General features: G+C 41.6%; 1 protein-coding gene across 1 annotated transcript in view; it reads right to left on the minus strand.

Moving 5' to 3' along the window:
• FGGY (FGGY carbohydrate kinase domain containing) overlaps positions 1 to 21,379 on the minus strand; it is a 191,530-nt gene that overhangs the window by 144,409 nt on the left and 25,742 nt on the right. The window contains 1 exon segment of the mRNA XM_032217552.1: positions 12,039 to 12,127. Coding sequence (XP_032073443.1) covers positions 12,039 to 12,127 — 89 coding nt within the window.

The following is a 21,379-nucleotide window of genomic DNA, read 5'->3' on the forward strand; positions in this document are numbered from 1 at the left end:
CTTGAGGCCACGGGCTTCTGAGTGCATCCGTCCTCTCAGCATTGCATGCTGGGAAGTGGGAACCGGGGCAGTTATGTATTGCTCGGACTCACGAACAGTTCCACTAGTGGGCGGCCAAAGTGTTGGCAAATCTTGTGGAAAAGTTCCAGAAGCAATTGCCACTCCCCATGACCGACTGTTGCCCGACTCAGCCAGTCGGCCTGATGATTGGCCATACTCGAGATGTGGTCTGAAGAAATCAAGGCCAGGTTCCTTTCTGCCCAGAGGCCGGGCCTCTGAGCCTCCAGCCAGAGATATCTGGAATGAGTCCCCCCTTGTTGATATATGTGTGCCTTCGTGGTCACGTTGTCCGTCAAGAGGAGGACATGTTAGCTCGCGATGTATGACCGGAAATACAAGAGTGCCAGGCGGGCTGCCTTCAGTTCCAGCCAATTGATATTGTGGCGAAAATCCGATTTTGTCCAATGGCCCTATGCAATTCTGGAGTCCATCAGGGTCCCCCAGCTGTAAAGGTTCACGTCTGTGGTGATGGTAATGCGATCCAGTTCCCAGATGTTAGAACCGTGATGCAGTGCCGGGGATAACCACCACTTCAGGGACCAGTGGAGCTCTGGGGGCACTCTGATCAGATGTAAGGAGTTGCTCATCCGATGACGTTGATATGGGATGAGTAGCGACTGCAGTGTCTGAGAGTGTAGCTGTGCCCGAGAGTGTAGCTGTGCCCATGGTACTACCGTATATACTCGAGTATAAGCCGAGTTTTTCAGCCCACTTTTTGGGCTGAAAAAAGCCGCCTCGGCTTATACTCGAGTCTACAACTGGATCCGGCAGTGCTGTTGCCTGTTGGAGGAGGAGGAGGCGAACCAGCCTGCCATCGCCAGCCACCGCTAGCCCTGCTGCTCTTCCCACCCCCTTCCAAGCCCCACAGTCCAGCGGATGGAGCAGCGAAGCCCCGGGGCTTCGCTACTGCTCCCCGCATTTTCTGCACGGGGATCCCTTGGAGAGGGGATTCCAGCCTGCCATCGCCAGCCACCGCTAGCCCTGCCGCTCTTCCCACCCCCTTCCAAGCCCCACAGTCCAGCGGATGGAGCAGCGAAGCCCCGGGGCTTCGCTACTGCTCCCCGCATTTTCTGCACGGGGATCCCTTGGAGAGGGGATTCCAGCCTGCCATCGCCAGCCACCGCTAGCCCTGCCGCTCTTCCCACCCCCTTCCAAGCCCCACAGTCCAGCGGACGGAGCAGAAGCAGCTCCGGGGCTTCGCTGCTCCATCCGCTGGACTGTGGGGCTTGGAAGGGGGTGGGAAAGAGCGGCGGGGCTAGCGGTGGCTGGCGATGGCAGGCTGGAATCCCCTCTCCAAGGGATCCCCGTGCAGCAAATGCGGGGAGCAGCAGTGAAGCCCCCGAGCTGCTTCTGCTCCATCCGCTGGACTGTGGGGCTTGGAAGGGGGTGGGAAGAGCGGCGGGGCTAGCGGTGGCCGGCGATGGCAGGCTGGTACGCCTCCTCCTCCTCCAACAGCACTGCCGGATATCCGCCCAACGCTGCGGGGGCACCAGCGGGAGCTTTGGCGGCTTCACCTCAGCCGCAGCTCTGGGCAGCAAATGTGCTGGTGCTGTTGGAGGAGGAGGAGGCGGCGGCAGCAATAGCACCTGAGGACAGGACAAGAAGCAATGGAAACTTGTCAGAAGGAGACTCAAGCTGGAAATAACGAGAAATCTGACAGTAAGAACAATTAAAATCCTAGGAAAATGTCCTTTCATGAAAAATTACTTTTTCAGTTAACTCTGCCTGACATTAGTTGGGTGAACAGAAATATTAGTTGGCCAATTCTAAAAGGGAGCACCAGAAAGAACTTAAAATATTTTTTAAGAGAGCTGGGTTTTTCATTTATATTATATGTATGAACAGAATTAACACAAATTGCAGATACCAATCAAACATAAAGAAAAAAAGGATGAAATAATGCTCATTTTAAAAAACTCAGTGAAAATAAAAACAATATACCAAGAAGGTGGCATACTGGTTGTGATTTGATCTCTTCGGGGGATCCCGGGGATCCCCTATACAAGTATTTTAATATTGCAGACTTGCAGTATTATAAGTCATACTGATATTATAGAACACTTTAATTAAGCGGGTCCCTTGAATAAACATAACTTTGAGTTTCAAATAACACTGATTTTTTATTTTTGAAATTTACCGTAGCTGCTGCATTTCCCACCCTAGGCTTATACTCGAGTCAATAACTTTTCCAGCTTTTTGGGGTAAAATTAGGTGCCTCGGCTTATATTCGGGTCGGCTTATACTCGAGTATATACGGTATTCCATCTTGCCCAGGAGGCGGGCCAAGGTCAGGATGAAAACTGACCGACTTGTGCAGACCTGACGTGTCATCAGGCCCTGGGCTGGGGAAGGAGACCTGTGGCACCTATTGTCATAGAGGGATCTAGAAGCTCCTTGTGATGACTGGTCCCTTTGGACTAACCCTGATGTGATGCCTCTAGATATTGCTGAGGTGATAAGCCTCCTGATGCTCTCAGGTAAGAGGTCTAAATCTTCCAGGTCCTCCTCCGAGTGTCGCATGGTAGACGGGTCTTGAGGGGCTAGGAGGGAGGGAGGTAATTCCCGGATCCCCTATCTAAAGGCTCGCCACCCCCATCCCTAAATGATCTAGGGGAAATAGGGGGAGAAGGGGAGGCCATCTGCCTGTCACGTCTGGCTGGGGAGACTGAAGGGGACGAAGGGTTGGAACCCCTAGCACGACAGGAATGGGCCTCACCGGAGACCTGGATCTGTGTGGAGAAGTGGGTTGAACATGGTAAGATAGTTTCTCAGCCCTGGCCACTCTCTTCTTCCAAGGCCTTCTATTTACGAAGCTCATCTCTCATTGTGGCCCTAGAGGGGCGCTGATCTGCAGAAGGTTGAGAAGTCATCGCCCTAGGGCCTCAACCTGACCTGGCCTTCCTCTCTCTCCTCCTCATTGCTCCCCTCAGGGCCCTGCGCCATCCCTGTGCTTGTAGAGGCCATGCCTCACTCACATGCCTGGTCTGCTTGGAAGTCGAACCAGAGCCTTTTCGGCCTCGATATTCAGTTGCGCTGCCGGTTGGAAGAGCTCTTGCCGCTGATCACAATGTAGGCCTTGCAGAGGTTGGCGCCACGAGGTCGCTCCAAAATGGCCACCGTGCCTCATGGCAAAAGGAGAAAGAGGCTGCCTGATAAGGTGCCTCTGAGGTGGAAGCCTCTCGGCAAGTCAGTTAGTAGTGCTGCTCCCACTTGCTTTGGCCACGTGGCCGCGCTGCTGCACAGACTTCCGAAGCACTCTTAGAAGATGCTTCGGCGAGGCTAGAATGACGTGGCAAGCTGTTAAGGTGCGGCGGCTCCAGGGTGCGTCTGGGATAATCCCGGTGACTCGGCTCGCATTCCGCCGATCTAACGACAATCTTGTCCTTCTGCCTTGTCGCCTTAAGCCTCTAACAATCTCAGCTGTGATGGGAGCTCATCACCCCTGCACGCCCAGGAGTCGGACAAGCCCCTTCAGCCCAGAGGCAAGGACCGGGAGCCCTGCCTCCTTATGAGACTGACTAGCAGCCTCAATGGCCGGCAGTCTGATAATTTAGCAATTTAGAGTATCCAATTAATTGAATTAAATAACTATTAAATAACAAATATTAGTATCTCAAGGAGCCAAAAACCAGTGCTTGGGCCAGGAGATTAAGAGGAAACTGGGAGCCAATAGGGAAGGATGGTGACTTTAAGAAAATTCCCTCAGTCTCTGGACCAATCAGGCTGTGACTTAACCCAGCTGTAGCTCCTCCCACCGAGCTGCAGGAAAATCAAAGTATTCATTCCTAAAGTCTCTCTCAACAATCTCATCAAGTACAATTTTCAATTAACAAAAGAATGAGGTGTAGCATTTTGATAAAATTTAATGCATAGTTATTTTAGATCATGGGAACAGTTTTCAAATATTTTGAATGCAGCTGCCTCAATCATTGCAATTTACTTGACTTACTGAAGCTAAAATTAACTGAATAACAGTTGGAAGGAACCTTGGAGGTCTTCTAGTTCAACCCCCTGCTCAAGTAGGAAACCCTATGCCATTTCAAACAAATGGTTGTCCAATCTCTTCTTGATCACCTGCAGCCCCTTGAGGCAAGTGGGAACAATGATTTTGCCTATCCCCTAATTTAGATTATAAATGTGTAAGGATTTGCTTACATGGCAAATTCTATCTCTATCTAGAATAAAATTGCCATTAACTTACTGGGACTGCTCTATTGCTTTAATGGCATTAGATTTCATAATATCCCAGAGCTGAAATTAAACATTTTATTAAGTAATGCTGATGATATACTGTTATGATGTGAATGCAATCTGACAATGTTTGGATTAATGTGACACTAATCTTGGGGTTGTTTAATCATAATTTATTCAATAAGTTTCAATTGCTGGACTTGTACAAGGTTGTGTATCAAATCAAAGAAAGCATATTATGATTAAACACCAAAAATAATCACAATCTCTATAAGCACCTTCATTAGAATGACTGCTTTGACAATATAATGTTCTTATTGTTTAGAATGGTTTGTCATTAAAATCTTTAGGATGGCTACTGATGTTAGGTTCCATATACATAGGCTTTGGAGACAGCCGTCAATCATCTCACTCTCAAAAAAATAAAGGTGACAAAGAAGGCCAATAAATGTCAGCAAATTAAAAGGTCTGTCATCTATAAAATGATAGAATAAATAATAATAATAATAATAATAATAATAATAATAATAATTCTGAATTGATTACAAAAAGGCATTTGACTCACTGCCACATAGTTGGATCATAAAATGCTTAGAAACAACTGGCATTAGCAAAAATATTACATCCTTTACTGAAAAGGCGATGAAACAATGGAGAACTGAGTTGCAGTAGGGAATGAGATCTACGGAATGGTTAATATCAAGCGAGGAATTTTCCAGGGTGATTCACTTTCACCTCTTCTCTTCATCATCACAATGATCCCACTATCAGTAATCTTAAAAAAAATGAAATTAGGCTACCAAACAGCCAAAGAAGCTGAAAAAAATTCGCATTTACTATATATGGATGATTTGAAACTCTATGGAAAGTCAGAAATAGAAATCCAATCATTGACAAACACAGTCCGAGTATTCAGCACCGATATTTCAATGCAGTTTGGCATGGAAAAATGTGCCACTGTATCCATAAAAAGGGGCAAAATCACTGCATGTGAGAGGGAATTGAAATGCCCAATGGCCAACTAATTAAATGTAACAAAAATGAAGCCTACAAATACTTAGGCATTCTGCAGTTGGATAACATCAAGCATGGAGAAGCAAAAACTATTATCAGGTGAGAGTACACCAACAGAGTTAGGAAAAATTTGAAATCTAAATTGAATGGTGGAAATACAATCAAGGCCATAAATACCTGGGCAATACCAGTTATAAGATACACAGCTGGTATAGTTAACTGGACACAAGCTGATTTGGACATTTTGGACCGAAAAACCAGGAAACTAATGACAATGCACTACAGTTTACATCCATGTGGTGATACTGATAGACTATATCTGCCCCGAAAATCAGGTGGCAGAGGATTATTACAAGTGAAGCAAACAGTTGAAGAAGAAAAACATGCACTGGCTGATTGTTTAAAAGAAAGTCAAGAACATCTATTAATCGAAGTAAAGAACAAAAATCTACTGAAGGCCCAACAGATGAAACAAGAATACAGAAAACATGTGATAAAATCAAGAATGGAGAGTTGGCAGAACAAAGCACTGCATGGCCAATTTCTGGAAAAAATAAAAGATAAAGTGGACAGTGAACAAACTTGGTTATGGTTAACAACAGGTACATTAAAGAAAGAAACAGAGTCACTAATCCTGGCTGCGCAAGAACAAGCTATCCGCACAAATGCCATTAAGGCCAAAATCAAAAAATCCTCTGATGATGCCAAATGCAGACTTTGCAAAGAAGCTGATGAAACTGTTGATCACATACTCAGCTGCTGTAAAAAAAAATCGCGCAGACTGATTATAAATTGCGGCACAATTCAGTAGCACAAATGATCCATTGGAATTTGTGCAAAAATTATAATATTAAAACAGCAACAAACTGGTGGGAACATCAGCTTGAAAAAGTCACCGAAAATCAGATGGTCAAGATCTTGTGGGATTTTCGCATACAAACAGACAAAATACTGGCGCATAATACACCAGACATCACACTGGTTGAGAAAAATAAGGTCACAATCATAGACATCACAATACCAGGTGATAGCAGGGTAGCTGAGAAGGAACATGAAAAAATCGCAAAATACCAGGACTTAAAAATTGAAATTCAACGACTATGGCACAAACCAGCAGTGGTAATTCCAGTGGTAATTGGCACACTGGGTGCTATTCCAAAAGCACTGGAATTACATTTAAAACAGTTAAAAATTGACAAAATCACCATCAGTCAAATGTAAAAAGCCACACTACTTGGATCTGCACGCATATTACGAAAATACGTTATGACGTCCTAGGCCCCTGGGTGGGGCCCGACTAGTAACCAATGCCAAACCCGGCGAAACAACTGGCTGCTGTGATACAATTGTATAATAATAATCTGACCTTAGAATCTGCATTTAATAGCAGGCCCTATGCTGACAGTAATAAACAAAAATTTAATCTTCTATTTATTCTCCATTGCTTTTATCCTTCTGTACTACTTTTACCAGAACCTATATCTCTGTTTTAAAGATTAATACATGAGTCTTTAGGAAATGGAGACGAGAATGCCGGTTATTCTGTTGAATAAGGACTTGGCATCTTTTACTCACTAATAAAAATAGCGAGAAGCCAAGCCACACAGGGTAAAATCACAGCCTCACAGCCAACAACACACACATTCAATTCCTGACTTCATTTTCCTAAAATAGAAAAGTACATACATTTCTCAAATTTCGTACCAAGCCTTCACATACCCCTAGAACAGCAGGAAATGCAGAGTGCCAATGCTATGCTCAAGGCTGGGGAAGTTAGTCATAGAAAATGAGAAAAGGTGAATTCTTTCATATCACTATATTTCATGTTTTCAAACTAAAATGTACAAGCGCTATTCTCTCCCGGTATCATTGAAGGGTCTTTGTTTAATAGTCTAGCTTAAGATGACTTTACTTTATAAAATTAAAGACATCGTGCTTTGGATCAGTGAAACTCCTTCAATTCGGCATGACTTCATGGTTGGCTCAGAGTTCTTTGTGACTGTGGCAGCCAGCCAGCCAGCCAAATACCCATTACAATTTCTGCCTCCATCTCCTCTTTTCAATGCTGAACTAGTTCATTTGGTTTTCTAAAGTGAAAAGAATGTATGTTTATCAATCAAGAAGTAATGCACTTTTTTTAAAAAAAGAGCAAATTTATAAATTGTTTCAGATTGCAGATATTAATCCTTAAGAACACCCAATCCAGATGCTTTGACTGAGATAGAACACTGAGGTGCTACTTCAGCTGATTACATAGGAATTAAACACTGCAAAGGGAAAAAATGGAACAGAACAAATCAGAAAATAATGTAGAAAGTATCTCAAAATCTTCCTGATTTATATATGCTGCAAGACACTACACCACAATGGTGATTTATAGCTTCATTCCGGGTTTCCAAACCTTGGTCACTTTAAAACAAGTGGACTTCAAATCTCAGAATTCCCCAGTCTGCCTGCTGAATTCTGGGAATTGAAGCCCATATATCTTAAAGCAACTAAGGTTGAGAAACCCTGGTATGATTCTTTGGAAAGTGGCAGTAAAATAAAATGGTGTATTTAAGTTTTATGGAAAAAAAATTGAGTACCTGTTTTATAGTTTGTACGTAAGATTCAGAAGCTTAATCTTAAAAAGTAAAGGTTCCCCTCGCACATATGTGCTAGTCATTCCCGACTCTAGGGGGTGGTGCTCATCTCCATTTCAAAGCCAAAGAGTCAGCCTATCTGAAGACATCTCCATAGTCATGTGACCGGAATGACTAAATGCCGAAGATGCACACAATGCTGTTACCTTCCCACCAAAGGTGGTTCCTATTTTTCTGCTTGCATTTTTACTGCTTTCGAACTGCTAGGTTGGCAGAAGCTGGGACAAGTAACGGGAGCTCACTCCTTTACGCAGTGCTATGGATTCCAACCGCAGAACTGCCAACCTTTCTGACAGACAAGCTCAGAATGTTAGCCACTGAGCCATCGTGTCTTTAATCTTAAAACATATTTTTAATTCAAAATGACATTTCTTTTGTTATATACTTCAGAGTCTTATCACTTTGTGAAAAGCTGTTGAGTTTGGGATAGGGTACAACTCTATGCACGGTTTAAAAGCTATACTATGTCTATCTACACCAGGTACGTGCAGTCAGGGGAGGCAGAGCCTCACCACTGTCATCATGAAAAGAAAAAAAAATGCAAAAGGAAAAAGGCTGAGCTAGTTGCTGCCAGAATCACCATGGATGACTCTGTTTAATGCTTAACTAAAAAAAGCCTCTAAAAAGTGCCCTCTACAGGGGGCGGCAGGAGAACGAGGTGCCTCATCTAGTCTGACTTTATGATCACTCGAGCAGAGCTAAGCAAAGGTTAAAAGCCGAAAAATTCCTGACGTAGATGAGGCACATCGTTCTCCTGCCTCCTGTAGAGGACATTTTTTTAGAGGCTTTTTAGAGACTCTGGGAGCAACTAGCTCAGTCTGACCTCAGAGCTCATGCCTTTTTCCTTTTACATTTTTTTTTCTTTTCATGATGGCAGGCAAGAGCAGAGTTGAAATCCTCTCTGAAACAGCTGGAAAAGGTATGTGTGTGGGGAGGGGGGAGAAATTCAAAAAGTTTGATTGCATGTAGAGCCACATTGCCTTTTCAAAAACACACACCCACACACACAGCTGGATAAAAGTATATAACCCAGCTTCACTGATTACAAGTTTGAAAAGGCAACGTGTCTCCACCTGTAATCAAAGGCTCGGATTGGAAGGCAGCAGGGGAATGGGGGCGGTATGGCAGAGGAGCTGCTTTCAAGCCATTGGAAAATATATCCAATCCAACATCTGTGTTTGTGTTTGTTTGAGAGTGAGTAAGTGAGAGAGGGATCCAACTTCTCTGTGTTCGTGTGTCTGTTTGAGAGAGTGGGGAGGGAGGGAGAGAGGGAGGAAGGAGGGGGAGGGAGAAGAAAAAGAATGAAGTAAAACTTTTTCGCAAAGGAGAAAAACAAATGCTGTCGCTTTAAATCGAAACTGAGCATGCTTGGCTGGCTGTGGAATTCTGGGAGTTGAAGTCCACAAGTCTAAAAAAATTTGAAACCCTTGTGTCAGTGCCTCACCAGCCATAAACCTCACCGCAAGTCACTGAGCTACACTGACCAAGAGTCACAGAATAGAAGCTAATCAGGATCTTCATAAAACTTGAGCAGTTTGGTCAAAGGGAAACACAATAGCTGCTGCTTATCACACAGATCAAAAGAATGCTCCAATGGCATTGTGAGATCTAGAAAAATTACAGGCCTGCTGCTGAGGCAGATATGTTTTAGTGACAACTTGTGGAAGAAAGGTTATCAGTGGAGGCAAGACAGAGGGGAAAGGTTTTGTTTTCCGAGCTTTCAGACTCGTGCTCTAGCAAAGAGAAGTTCCCTGAAGATCAGCTCCAGCATGATTCCAAAAGCTTGGAAAACAAAACCTCTGGTCCCGGTGAGCATCCCAGATTGGTTCCTGCAACATTATCCAGGGGCACATATATTTGCCTCCATTCGTGAAATCCCTACCAATTTATAGAACAGCTGCTTGCCAAGCAGGTTTGCATGCCATGCATAGAAATTTGAGCCACTGTGTTCAAAGAAAGGTCCTAAAAACATCTTCTCCAAGCTATCAGTCTGAAGACTGCCAGCTCCAGGTGAAGAAGTGGGTCACTGCCAGCTGAGAGAAAACTTAGCCATTTGGACAAATGGAAAAGAAAAAGTTTCCAAGATATATGAAAAGAGCAAACTGCAAAGAGAAAATTTGATGTACTCAGTGTAAATGAGAAGAGGAAACGAATAGAGTTTTCTCAATACAGCATCGCTTAGAATCCATCAAGGTGTTGCAATGCTGAGATGAACCAATACCAGAAAATCATTGCATGACATGCACCAGTCCCATTTGATGATACTAATACTAATAAATTAGACCCATCCTGCTTATTCCAGATTAATACTGGCATAAAATTGCCAGTAAGTTTGTACATCATGGTAGTGGTGATTTTTTTTTTTTTTGGGGGGGGGGGGAGGTTGTGGATTTTTAATACTGTAAGCTGCCTGAAGTCACCATGCATGACTTGGGCAACTACATAAATTTATTAAATAAATAAACAAATTATATTTTTTTCCCAATCAGAAATGAAAAAATTATAGTGTCTTAAAGGAAGCTATCCAGAGGTGGTATTCAGCAGGTTCTGACTAGTTTTGGAGAACTGGTAGTGGAAATTTTGAGTAGTTCGGAGAAGCAGTAAATGCCACCTCTGTCTGGCCCAGCCCCCATCTATTCTCTGCCTCCCGAGTCCCGGCTGATCAGGAGGGAATGGGGATTTTACAATATTCTTCCCCTGCCATGCCCACCAAGCCACACCCACCAAGCCATGCCCACAGAACCGGAAGTAAAAAATTTTGAATCCCACCAATGAAACTATCATTTCATTTTAAATACCTTTGTCTCCACCACAGAACAACATCAAAGTATCACAAGTGGGGGAGAGCATAAACTGTGTGTAAATTCTTACCATTGAATCTGACTACTCATTTCCCAGCCGATTAAAAAGATTAACTGGGCAGGGCAGCAGGGGCCACACAGTGATACTGTCCCTGGGAAACAGAGGGAAAGAATGCAGTTGCTTAGCCCTCTCTGCTGTATAATGCAGCCTAAGTCTTCCTCTTTCAAAAATCGGTTTACATAAAAGTTAATTATCTCAGCATCTCCTTTTACAATTCCTGCTTTATTTTACTCCTCCCCTCTCAACACACCTAAAAGTTACATAAACAGTATAAAAATACAGAAGATCGGAAATACGTTCTTTCCCCAAAACTCCTAGGAAGAATCCAGCTAGAGACAGAATAGGATTGAATTACAGAATATAACAATGTCCAGGCCTGGATCTTCCAAGAGGATGGGCAGAAATTCTTCAAAGGGGGAATATTTGAAAATAGGATTGCATGCAAGGCCTTGCTTGCTTTAGTCCTGGAAAAGTGGTCTTATGAGAGTTGTGAAACTCAAACTTATGGCTACTATTAAATCTAATTAAAGAATTTTCAATATCTGATGCTCAGGTTAGCCTTTAGATTACATTCCTAATTTATTGATACTAGATTTATGACATGATTTTAATAAAAGCTGGCAATATTAATGTTCAGGTTTACAATGACTGCCTATCATAGCAACAGCAAATTTACTGAAGTTACTTCATTCCAGATTATGTTTCTCTTATTTCCGTAATATAAAAGATACAGAGCAAAATATCAACTTTTACAATTTAATATATGTACATATATCTTAAACTATAAATGCTGGAATCTTGCTCTTAAAAATGCATGTATTTTATTTCAAGAATTACGAGCTTGTAAACTCTCAAAAGAAAAAAAAACATTCATTTGTCTTTCTCAAACCCTTGGCTGTTCTCCCTCTAGTTCCAACAGGGGGTGTAAAATCTGGATTTCTTTTTACTTAAATTGGAAAGAGATGTTTTATTCCCTGTGAAATATAATGACCTAGCTGTTGTCTCCAAGAAACTGGTACTGAATTGGTCAAATTCCAGATATGTGAATGTGGAATTAGGGAACCAATAGTAACAACAATTAATTAAGAACTGAAAATGCTCACAGGAACTATTTTGTTCAGGAATGCACAACAGCAAGATAGATTCAAGATCTAATTTAAATTGTATGCAGGTGTATGTACACTGCATACAGTCAACATAAATAAAAGAAAAAGTTGGCTCAAGAAAAGAGATGAGAAAAAACAAAACATGCCATAATATTTTGCATACCTTGCTGTGGCACCTGTTGCTTTCCATGATAAGAAATCCGGAAGATCAAAGAAGTGCCCTGCTTTTTCCCAGCAAGACTCTCGCAAATTCTGATAATTTTTTGTTGGAGATAAAAAGGATAGTTTTAGCTCATATAATTTAAAAACAAATTTAAATCATATGCAGTAGCTAAGACAACACCGGTGTCCCCTCCATCCAAATTTAAGTTTCAGCATTCTGTATAGAATAATAAACTTCTATATATAGAATTTTTTGAGTTTTATTCATGTTTTGTCCTCCGACAAAAGGTATTAACAAGCAAAGCTACAGTCTACTCAAGGATATTTTATATACTACATTTGCAACCTCCGTATATTTATTACTAAACCTCTGCAGCATGTATTACCATTATCTCTATGTTTATATCCATGGATATATTTGTGTGCCCTTTCTATGTACTCTGAGAACCCTGCATCCTGTTCCCAATGGAACTGGATGTCAAACTATATTTCAAGTCATAACTCTTATGAATAATAAGCAGGAAAAGAATACCAACTTAATAATGACTGCAGCTGTTTCTGGCATCTCCCAGTGGTGTCTCTAAAGCAGGGGTCTCCAACCTTGGCAACTTTATGATTTGTGGACTTCAAATCCCAGAATTCCTCAGCCAGTGCATGCAGTCCACAAGTTATAAAGTTGTCAAGGTTGGAGACCTCTGCTTTAAAGGGCATTTAAGTAGCAAGGCTGCTATATGCGCATATAAGCCCCCTGGACAACCTCCCACCTCCAGCCAGGCAGAGCGTCACTCACCAAACTAGCAGTATCCCGAAGGTGCCAAGCCGCGGAAACCTGGGGGGAGGCAAAGGTGATTGCGTTGCTTGGCTAGATACTGCTAGATTGGTGAGCAGTGCTGTGCCCAGCTGAAGAGGGGAGTTGCCGGGCGGCTGCTCTCTTGCGAGCGGGCTCCCAAAGAGCCGGGCACAGCCTCATGGGCAAATGGCTGTGTTGCGCTGTCGCAGCAGTGTAACACAACAGCCATGAAGCGACCACGCTCACAAGCAGCCACCCAGCAAACCCCCTTTGCAGCCGGTCACAGCACCATTCACTGACCTAGGGGTATCGCCAAGCCGCGTGAGTTCCTGTTCGCCGCCAGCCAGCTCCCGCGGCTTGGTGCCTTCAAAATGCCACTGAATGGCACTCTGCAGGGCTGGAGATGGGGGTTGCACAAGTGGCTGTTCTGCTCTCACGCACCCACCTCCCAGCCTCGTGATGCATGGCCCAGCTCTCACTACGGAGCCAGGGGACATCCGCTACCGCCACCATCCCAGCCTGGCTTTTTCCGCGGCTTCCAATCCGAGTCTTTCGGCAGTGGCCACTCTGGGAACACCCTCTATGGTTGTACGCTCTGCAGGCAGCTGGCCCACAATCATAGAGTATGCGCCCAGAGTGGCCACTGCCGAAAGACTCAGGTTGGAAGCCGCAGAAAAAGCCAGGCTGGGATGGCAGCAATAGCAGAGGTGCCCTGGCTCCGTAATGAGAGCGCCATTCAGTGGCATTTTGAAGTCACCAAGCCGCGGGAGGTGGGCAGCAGCGAACAGGAACTCACGCGGCTTGGCGATACCCCTAGGTCACTGAATGGTGCAGTGCCCGGCTGCAAAGAGGGTTTGCTGGGTGGCTGCTCATGAGCGTGGTTGCTTCATGGCTGTTGTGTTGCGCTGCTGCGACAGCGCAATACAGCCATTCACCCATGAGGCTGTGCCCGGCTCTTTGGGAGCCCACTCGCAAGTGAGCAGACACCCGGCAACCCCAAAACAATAAACCCTCCCCCCATAATAAAGCCCCAGCCATATTTTGTAGGTAAAAAGAAAATAAGACCCTGTCGTATTTTCGGGGAAACATGGTAACAGTTAGTTGAGCAGATTCTTATGCATAGGCATGATTAGTAATAAGCTAGTTTAATTAGAAAGTCACAATTACTCTATTATTCTGTTGCTCCTGTCACTACTCAACTCACAGAAAACTTCAACAGAATTCAAGAGGGATTGGATTTGGTTCATTTGTGGCTACAAGACTCTAGGCTGATTCCTCTTTTGACTCGGCCCCCAGGTTCTGCCACTCCTTCTATAATTTGTTTCAGAAAGAGAGAACTCAATGGTTCAGTTCTCTATATTTAGTCCCACACATAATAATATTTTCCCTATGATATTTTCCATATCTTGTGCTTTGAATAAAAGTTTGATGTTGCTGAATTTAATAATTTATTTCATGTAGCATCATGGCACTACCACTGTAATTACATGGGTATTTAGAGCCAGTTTAGTTTAGTAGTTAAGGTGCCAACCACAAGACCATGAATTCTAATCCCACTTTAGCCATGAAAGCCAGTTGTCTTGGGACCACGCATTTTCTCTCAGCTCAACCCACCTCACAGGCTGTTGTTGTTATGGGGAAAACAGGAGGATGAAGTAGTATTTGATATGCTCAGTACTTTGAATTTTTTATAAAAATAATAAAAGTGGGATAAAAATAAATAAATAAATGTAGATATAATTATCTATCTAGAATTCTTCAGATCCAATAATTAAACAAATCAATAAGAAAAGGAACAATTTTGTTGCATTTATTTTGTACAATGACAATAAAGGCTAGACAGATAAATTGATATTGATATTACACATACATATACATAAACACACACACACACAGCCATATTCTGGATAGAAATGAAGTAAGAATTTCCAAGCAAGTGTACTGAAAATCCTGTAAAGAGTTTATTCTTGTTCACTTTTATGGAAGCCAGGACTAAGATGACCAGAGAGTGGTTTCGTGTCAATAGGGTCAAACGTCTAATGTAAAAGGAAAAATAAGTGGACACTATTGCATCTTTCCAAAAGCCACAATAAAAAGATTCGAAAATGAGCCCCTTGAAACACATCCAAATGATTCATTTTACACACCAAAATGATTTGTCATCACTGTTTAGATCAGAAAAACACACCAGTTTTTGCTATATCTTTCCACACTAAGTTTTACAAAAACCAACCTGATCACACAAGTTATTCTATTACTTGCAATACTCCACACAATTAACAAGTATATTGAAACTACCCGAATGCAGTTTTCAATAGAGCAAGTCTTTTTCGGTAGCTCCAGATTTATTTGTTATTTACTGGAACTTAAGTATAGTTGGCCTCCTTTTCCCAAATATCTCTTTCTTCATAGAAATCACCATTTATATTTTATTTTATTTTTAAAAAAGAAGAAGAAGAAATGGCTTTTTTGAAAGCACTGGTCAATTCCAAGTAGTTAATCAGCTGCAAATGTAATCATAATAACTTACTCTCCTGTTCTATTTACTCAGCAGATGACAATACTTTGACCAACTTCTTGCTACAAAATGACAAGCCAAATCACTTACGTATTTCCCAAGAAATACAACTGAGACCAGACCACAGAATACAAGGACCCACAACTTTAACGGCAGGCACTGACTTAATGTTCAGCAGCTACAGAGCATTTCATCATCTATGTTAAAAATATCACTTTTGCTGATGTAGCTTTTTTTAAATGATTTTGACTTTAGCATCCTAATGCTAATCCCTTTTTTAAATTAAGAAATAAACCTTTTTTAAAAATGAAATGAATCATTCTTCTGTTTTTTTGAATATTAAAGAAGCATAATAGGTTTTAGACAATTGAAAATTTAAATCTGTTCTTTCCATTCCCAGAAATTTCATATTTATTTCTGTATAATTATTCATATTCTGCCTCCACTACTGATTTGAGGGGGCTCACAACTTCATAAAATCAATTATTTCAATGGAAAGATACATTCCAAATTACTTAATACTTTATGCTTTATGATAAAGAATTGTTTTAGCTGCCTTTCTGACTCTCCAAGGGAAGCAAGCTATCACAAAATGAGAGGACTGCGATTGAAAATTCTTAAGAACTACGAGTCTATTATATACATAAAGATGGAAGATACACCAATGGAGAAAGATGGTATAGTTTGCAGAAATGACTAAATTGACTTGTTTGACTAAGGACGGAACAAAGAAAGGAAATTTATGGACTTTGTGCTGAAAATGGACAAAAATGAATTGATGATGTTAGAATTTACTAATTAAAAAGGATTGCTTTTGGGAAGAAGCATGCTATGTAATTTGGGAGGGAGGAGATGGTAATTATCATGTTTATATAAGTACTGCAAAGATGGGTAGTCGCTTCTTTAGATATCTTTCTTTTCCTTCTGTTATCTTTTCCTTTTATTTTCCATATCTCTTTTTTCTACTTTTTATTTATGTAGTTTTTTAATCTTACGTAAAACCTGATTCTAACAATATATAAAAAGGGAAACCTATTTTGAGATCCCTGTTCTACTAAGATCCCAGGCTGGAGACTACTGGAAGCTTGTCCTCTTGGCCAGCCCATCCTGGATGAGCAGATTCTATACAAAGCAGGAAGCATACATAAGTGTGCATCAGTGGTGGGTTTCAAATTTTTTTAGAACCTATTCTGTGGGCGTGGCTTGGCAGTCATGGGACCGGGCAGGTATGGCCAACTTGACATCACTCATGCACTCAGTCACATGACCACCACCCCCAAGCCATGTGGCAAAAATCTTTTGAACTCCTATGAAGGGGGGAGGGGAAAACCTCCCAAAAATAGACAACTGGAGGATTAAGGGCCGAAATTAGGGAGATCAGAGAAGGCAGGACAGAGAGGAATCCAGTAGAAAGCTATCACATGTTGGGGAAAGAACTCTGGGAGATCGGAGGAGGCAAGACAGAAGGGAATCCATTAGAAAGCTATCACATGCTGGGGAAAGAACTTTGGGAGATCGGAGGAGGCAAGACAGAGGGGAATCCAGTAGAATGCTATCACACGCTGGGTAAAGAACTTTGGGAGATCGGAGGAGGCAAGACAGAGGGGAATCCAGTAGAAAGCTATCACAAGCTGGGGAAAGAACTTTGGGAGATTGGAGGAGGCAAGACAGAGGGGAATCGAGGATAAAACTCCTGAGCTTGCCTCTGCTGTCTGGTGGATTGTGCCGCTGGACCTCTCCATGCTTCTCCGTTCACACCTCCACTCCCAGGTATGGAACTTGACACCGAATTGTGCTAGGATAGTGCAGACTGGCGGGGGAGAGTGAGCGATGGAGCAGCTTCCGGATGGGCGAGGTGAGCAAGGAGCAACAGGGTGGGGCAGACAGGCATTCTGGAAGTTACTTCCGGGTCCATTTCACCATCCGGTTCTCCCAATCCGGTGCGAACCGGCAGAAACCCACCACTGGTGTGCATGCACATACTCACTCATTCAACCCCATTAACACATAGTAACTCAGAACTCATATGACCCCTGTACAACAGGTTGTCTTCAACTTGCGATCACAACTGAGTCCAAAATTTCCATTGATAAGTAAGACAGTTGTTAAGTGAGTTTTCCCCATTTTACAATCTTTACGAGTGAATCTGACTTCCCCGTCAACTTTGTCTGTCAGAAAGTCACAAAAGATGAACCCATGATCCCTGCACACTACAACTTTCATAAATATATGCCAGTTGGAAGACATGACTTGACAGAGATTGGAACTCAAAACCAGAAATATTCCTATTAGGAATTATCAAAGAGGATTTGATATAAAAAGGGTTAATATATTTAATACTACATATCTTAACAGCTGCAAGAATAGTTTATGCCCAGCAATGGAAGAGTGGTAGCATAGCTAAAGAAAGAGAAATAACAAAGAAAATACTTAACTGTGCAGAATGTGATAGAACTGAAGAATAAAGGAGAGACAGAGTATTATGAGATTTGGGATAGATTTTATCAGTGGTTGGATTTAAGAAAGGGAAGTCGGATCAAACAAGCACAAGGATGCAGATTGAAATAAGAGGCAATATAGGTAATACATTATGTAACTGTAATTGTAACCATGTAGAAGAGGTTAAGTATGTATATATGGTTAGTAAGTAGTAATGGGTATTGAACACACAAGAGATCTGTGTTATACTCTGTATGGCAGAGAGATCCCCAAGACGGTTTCACCATGTCCAACGTTTGTTTTTTTCCTTTTAACAATAAAAGTTTTTCAAAAAAAAACAAACCATGCCAATTGCCAAGCATCCAAATTTTAATCTCGTAACCATTGGGATGCTGCAAGTCATAAGTGTAAAAAGCGACCCTAAGTTGTTTTTTTCAGTGCTGTTGTAACTTTGACCGGTCACTAAACAAATGGTTCTAAATCGAGGACTATCGGTAGTGACCATAAAAATCATTTCCCTTACCTAAGTGTTTAATCATGGCATTCCTCCCTCTTTAGGCTTCTATCTGCCACATAGTAATCCGAACATTTGGAAAAAGAATCGAAACCTGGCTCTCCTATCAAAAGCATGCTGAATCTGAAGCAAATGCAAGCAACTGTAACTCCAGTATGACTTAATTCAGATTATAGTAGTTGCTTTTCAAGGAACCTTCTTTTTATTCATCACCCTCTCAAAAAAAAATGATTCATCAACATGGGGATAGGATCAGGACAACTAAGTGAATATTCCTTAATTGGCAGCAGTTGGCATGTAGAATTACAGCTGAAGGAAGATTTGATGATTATATAATTCTGCTCTTCAGAAGGAAGAATTTGTTCAGCACAAATCAAATCACATTCTTAACAGAGAATGTGGGTGAAAGTGGGAGTTGAGGAGAGTAACTGGAAGTGGGCAAAACAGCATTATTCTAAAAATAATTGCCAGGCACAAGGGCTGCATGATAAAGCCAGATTGGAAAGAGGGAGAAAAAAATAACATCAACCTGTTTATTTAGCACATATAAAAATAAATTTTAAACTATTATCAACCTACTCCCAGAGCACAAATAGGGGAAAAGAAAACTGAAAGGCTTCAAACGTTGGTTTACCACACCTGGCTATTCAGATATGAATATGGAATATATCACAAATATTGTGATAATTTCTGATGCATCCCCAGGAAAGAAAAATCACACATACTGAACAGTTCAAGGTTGGCCCAAACCATTTAGTTCCCCAAAATAGAGCAGCACATAATGCTCTTCTCTCAAATCCAAAGCTAGTAGTTATTTTGGTATTTGAAACAAAAAAAAAACCTCACAAGTACTTCTTCCCTTCTGCGATTAAAAATACCATAACACTTATAATAAATTAAATAATAATTTACAGTCCCTTTTATAGTACTTAAGATAAGCTGCCAGAGGCAACTGCTTCTGTCTACTTAATGAAAAAGGGAAAGAGAAGCATAAAAAGCTACACATAAAAGGAAGAAGATAGCAGAAATATATCAAGCATTTCAAAGATGAAGAAAGCAGCAATGTGAGATGAAAAAGAATTATTGCATGTAATTGCATTTGATTATTAATTGTCAAGCTATTATACTCTGACCTTTTACCCTGTGGAAAAAGCATGGGAAGGAAGATCTCTTTCCTTTCATGTAATAAATGAAGTGCGAATGAAGCTTTTAAAATCAATTTAGAAACATATCTAGTCTAATTAGTAATTCAATCTCTCTAATCTAAACGATCAGAATTATTTAGTCCAGACTGAAGGTGCCTAAAAATTATCCAGCATGTTACAGGCTAAATTGCACCACCATTATAGAAAGAAAATGTAACAAATACTTTTTGGTATAATGCAGTTCAACAGCCAAAGATTAAACATAAGAACAAGCAATAAATAGATCTGAAATTCAAGGGCATAGAGAAAGAAAGATGCAAAACATTTACCAATGACATCACTCAGGATGGTCTTCAATATGATTTTTCTAACCGAAAGCCTACTGAATGCTTCTGGTTTTGCATAAAAGTCAGAGCAGAAACCCTGGTTTTCTAACTTGGTTCACCCAAATTCTAAGATAGGTAGGGGCAGTGGTAGGAACAATAGACAATCAAAACTTCCAGACTTTAATTTTATATGGTCCAAGAAACTGGAGAGCACAAGATTGCTTAATTCTTAGTGTGAGGAAACAGAGTCTGTTCATCCAATGAGTTACATGAATCAATGAGTGGTTTGGAGTTGTTGGGATTATCTTATTTCTGCATGTTTATTTAAGGCTTATACTTTCTTTGTATTAAAAAAAATGTGAGAGCACACAATGTACTTTACTTTCAAACAAAATATGTCAAATTCTGTGAGAGTAGGGCAGCTATATGAATCTGTTTAATAAACAAATAAAAGATAGACATTGAGCTAGTTAACAAGACTCATGAAGTTCCATGGAAATAAACAATTAATTATAGATTAGTTTTTTCACAATTAAAGGAAAGAAACAAACTATGTACAGAAAGATATTGTTAGTTTATTTATTACATTCTTAGTAGGAATACAATCTGATCCTGTAGCTTAGAATACTAAGGAAAGCTATCCCTATGAATTACAGAACCTTAGTTGTGGCTTTCTACTACCAATAATGGAAACCAGAGTCTATTCATCCCTGCCATCTGATTTTTTATCTTTTGTTCTAAATTTGAAGCATGGTAAGAGTTGTGGCCCGGCAGGAGCCGTTGGAGCTGCCACCAGACTCCGACAGCGAGGGGCCCTATGAGTCGGCCCTGGAGGATGTGGAGGACCCTGGACAGGGTTCCGACTCCGAGCAGGGTGCAGAGAGACTGGTTGGCCACCAGGTGGCGCCTGAGACTTGGATCAGTGGGGAGGAGAGAGAGTGATCCAGAAACCAACAATGAGTTGTTCCGGGATGCACGCCGTCGAAGGGCTACTCGGCATCAAGAACAACTACGTAATTACAGGAGGTAATTACGCTCAGCTGATGGTCATTAAGCTCCTCTCCAGACTATAAAAGAGACTGCTTGTGCCACGCCCTTCTTGCAGAAGTCAACGCTTTGACTAAAGAGAAACAAACTTGGCAGGCTGAATTGCTGCCAGAGTTTGTCTGAATTGCTGCCAAGGTTTGTCGGCCTTGCTGCCAAGGTCCTTATCTGTTTGTTTACTTGGCTTTCAGCCACTGAGAGTCTGGTCTTGTTATTAAAGGACATTTTTATTAAGCGTGTCTCAGCTTTCGTTACTGGACGGAGGAGGGGGTCAGAACAGGTAAGCATTTTAAAAATTAAGTCATGCCTAATCCAGGCTGTGATTCAGCAATTGTTGGCCCCATTCCCTTTCTTCTTCCACTATGGTGCTAAGTGGCAATACATCTTTTCTGGTAACAAAAGCATGAAATAAGCTGATTTTTCTCAGCAAGTCAGAATTAAGAGATACGGGTAATCCTCAATTTATGACCACAATTAAACCCAAAAGATCTGGTGCTAAACAAGCCAGTTGTTAAATGAATTTTGCCCCATTTTACAACCTTTCTTGCTACGGTTAAGTGAATCAC

Source organism: Thamnophis elegans, chromosome 5 (genome assembly GCF_009769535.1).
Source record: "Thamnophis elegans isolate rThaEle1 chromosome 5, rThaEle1.pri, whole genome shotgun sequence".
Taxonomy (NCBI): Eukaryota; Metazoa; Chordata; class Lepidosauria; order Squamata; family Colubridae; genus Thamnophis; species Thamnophis elegans.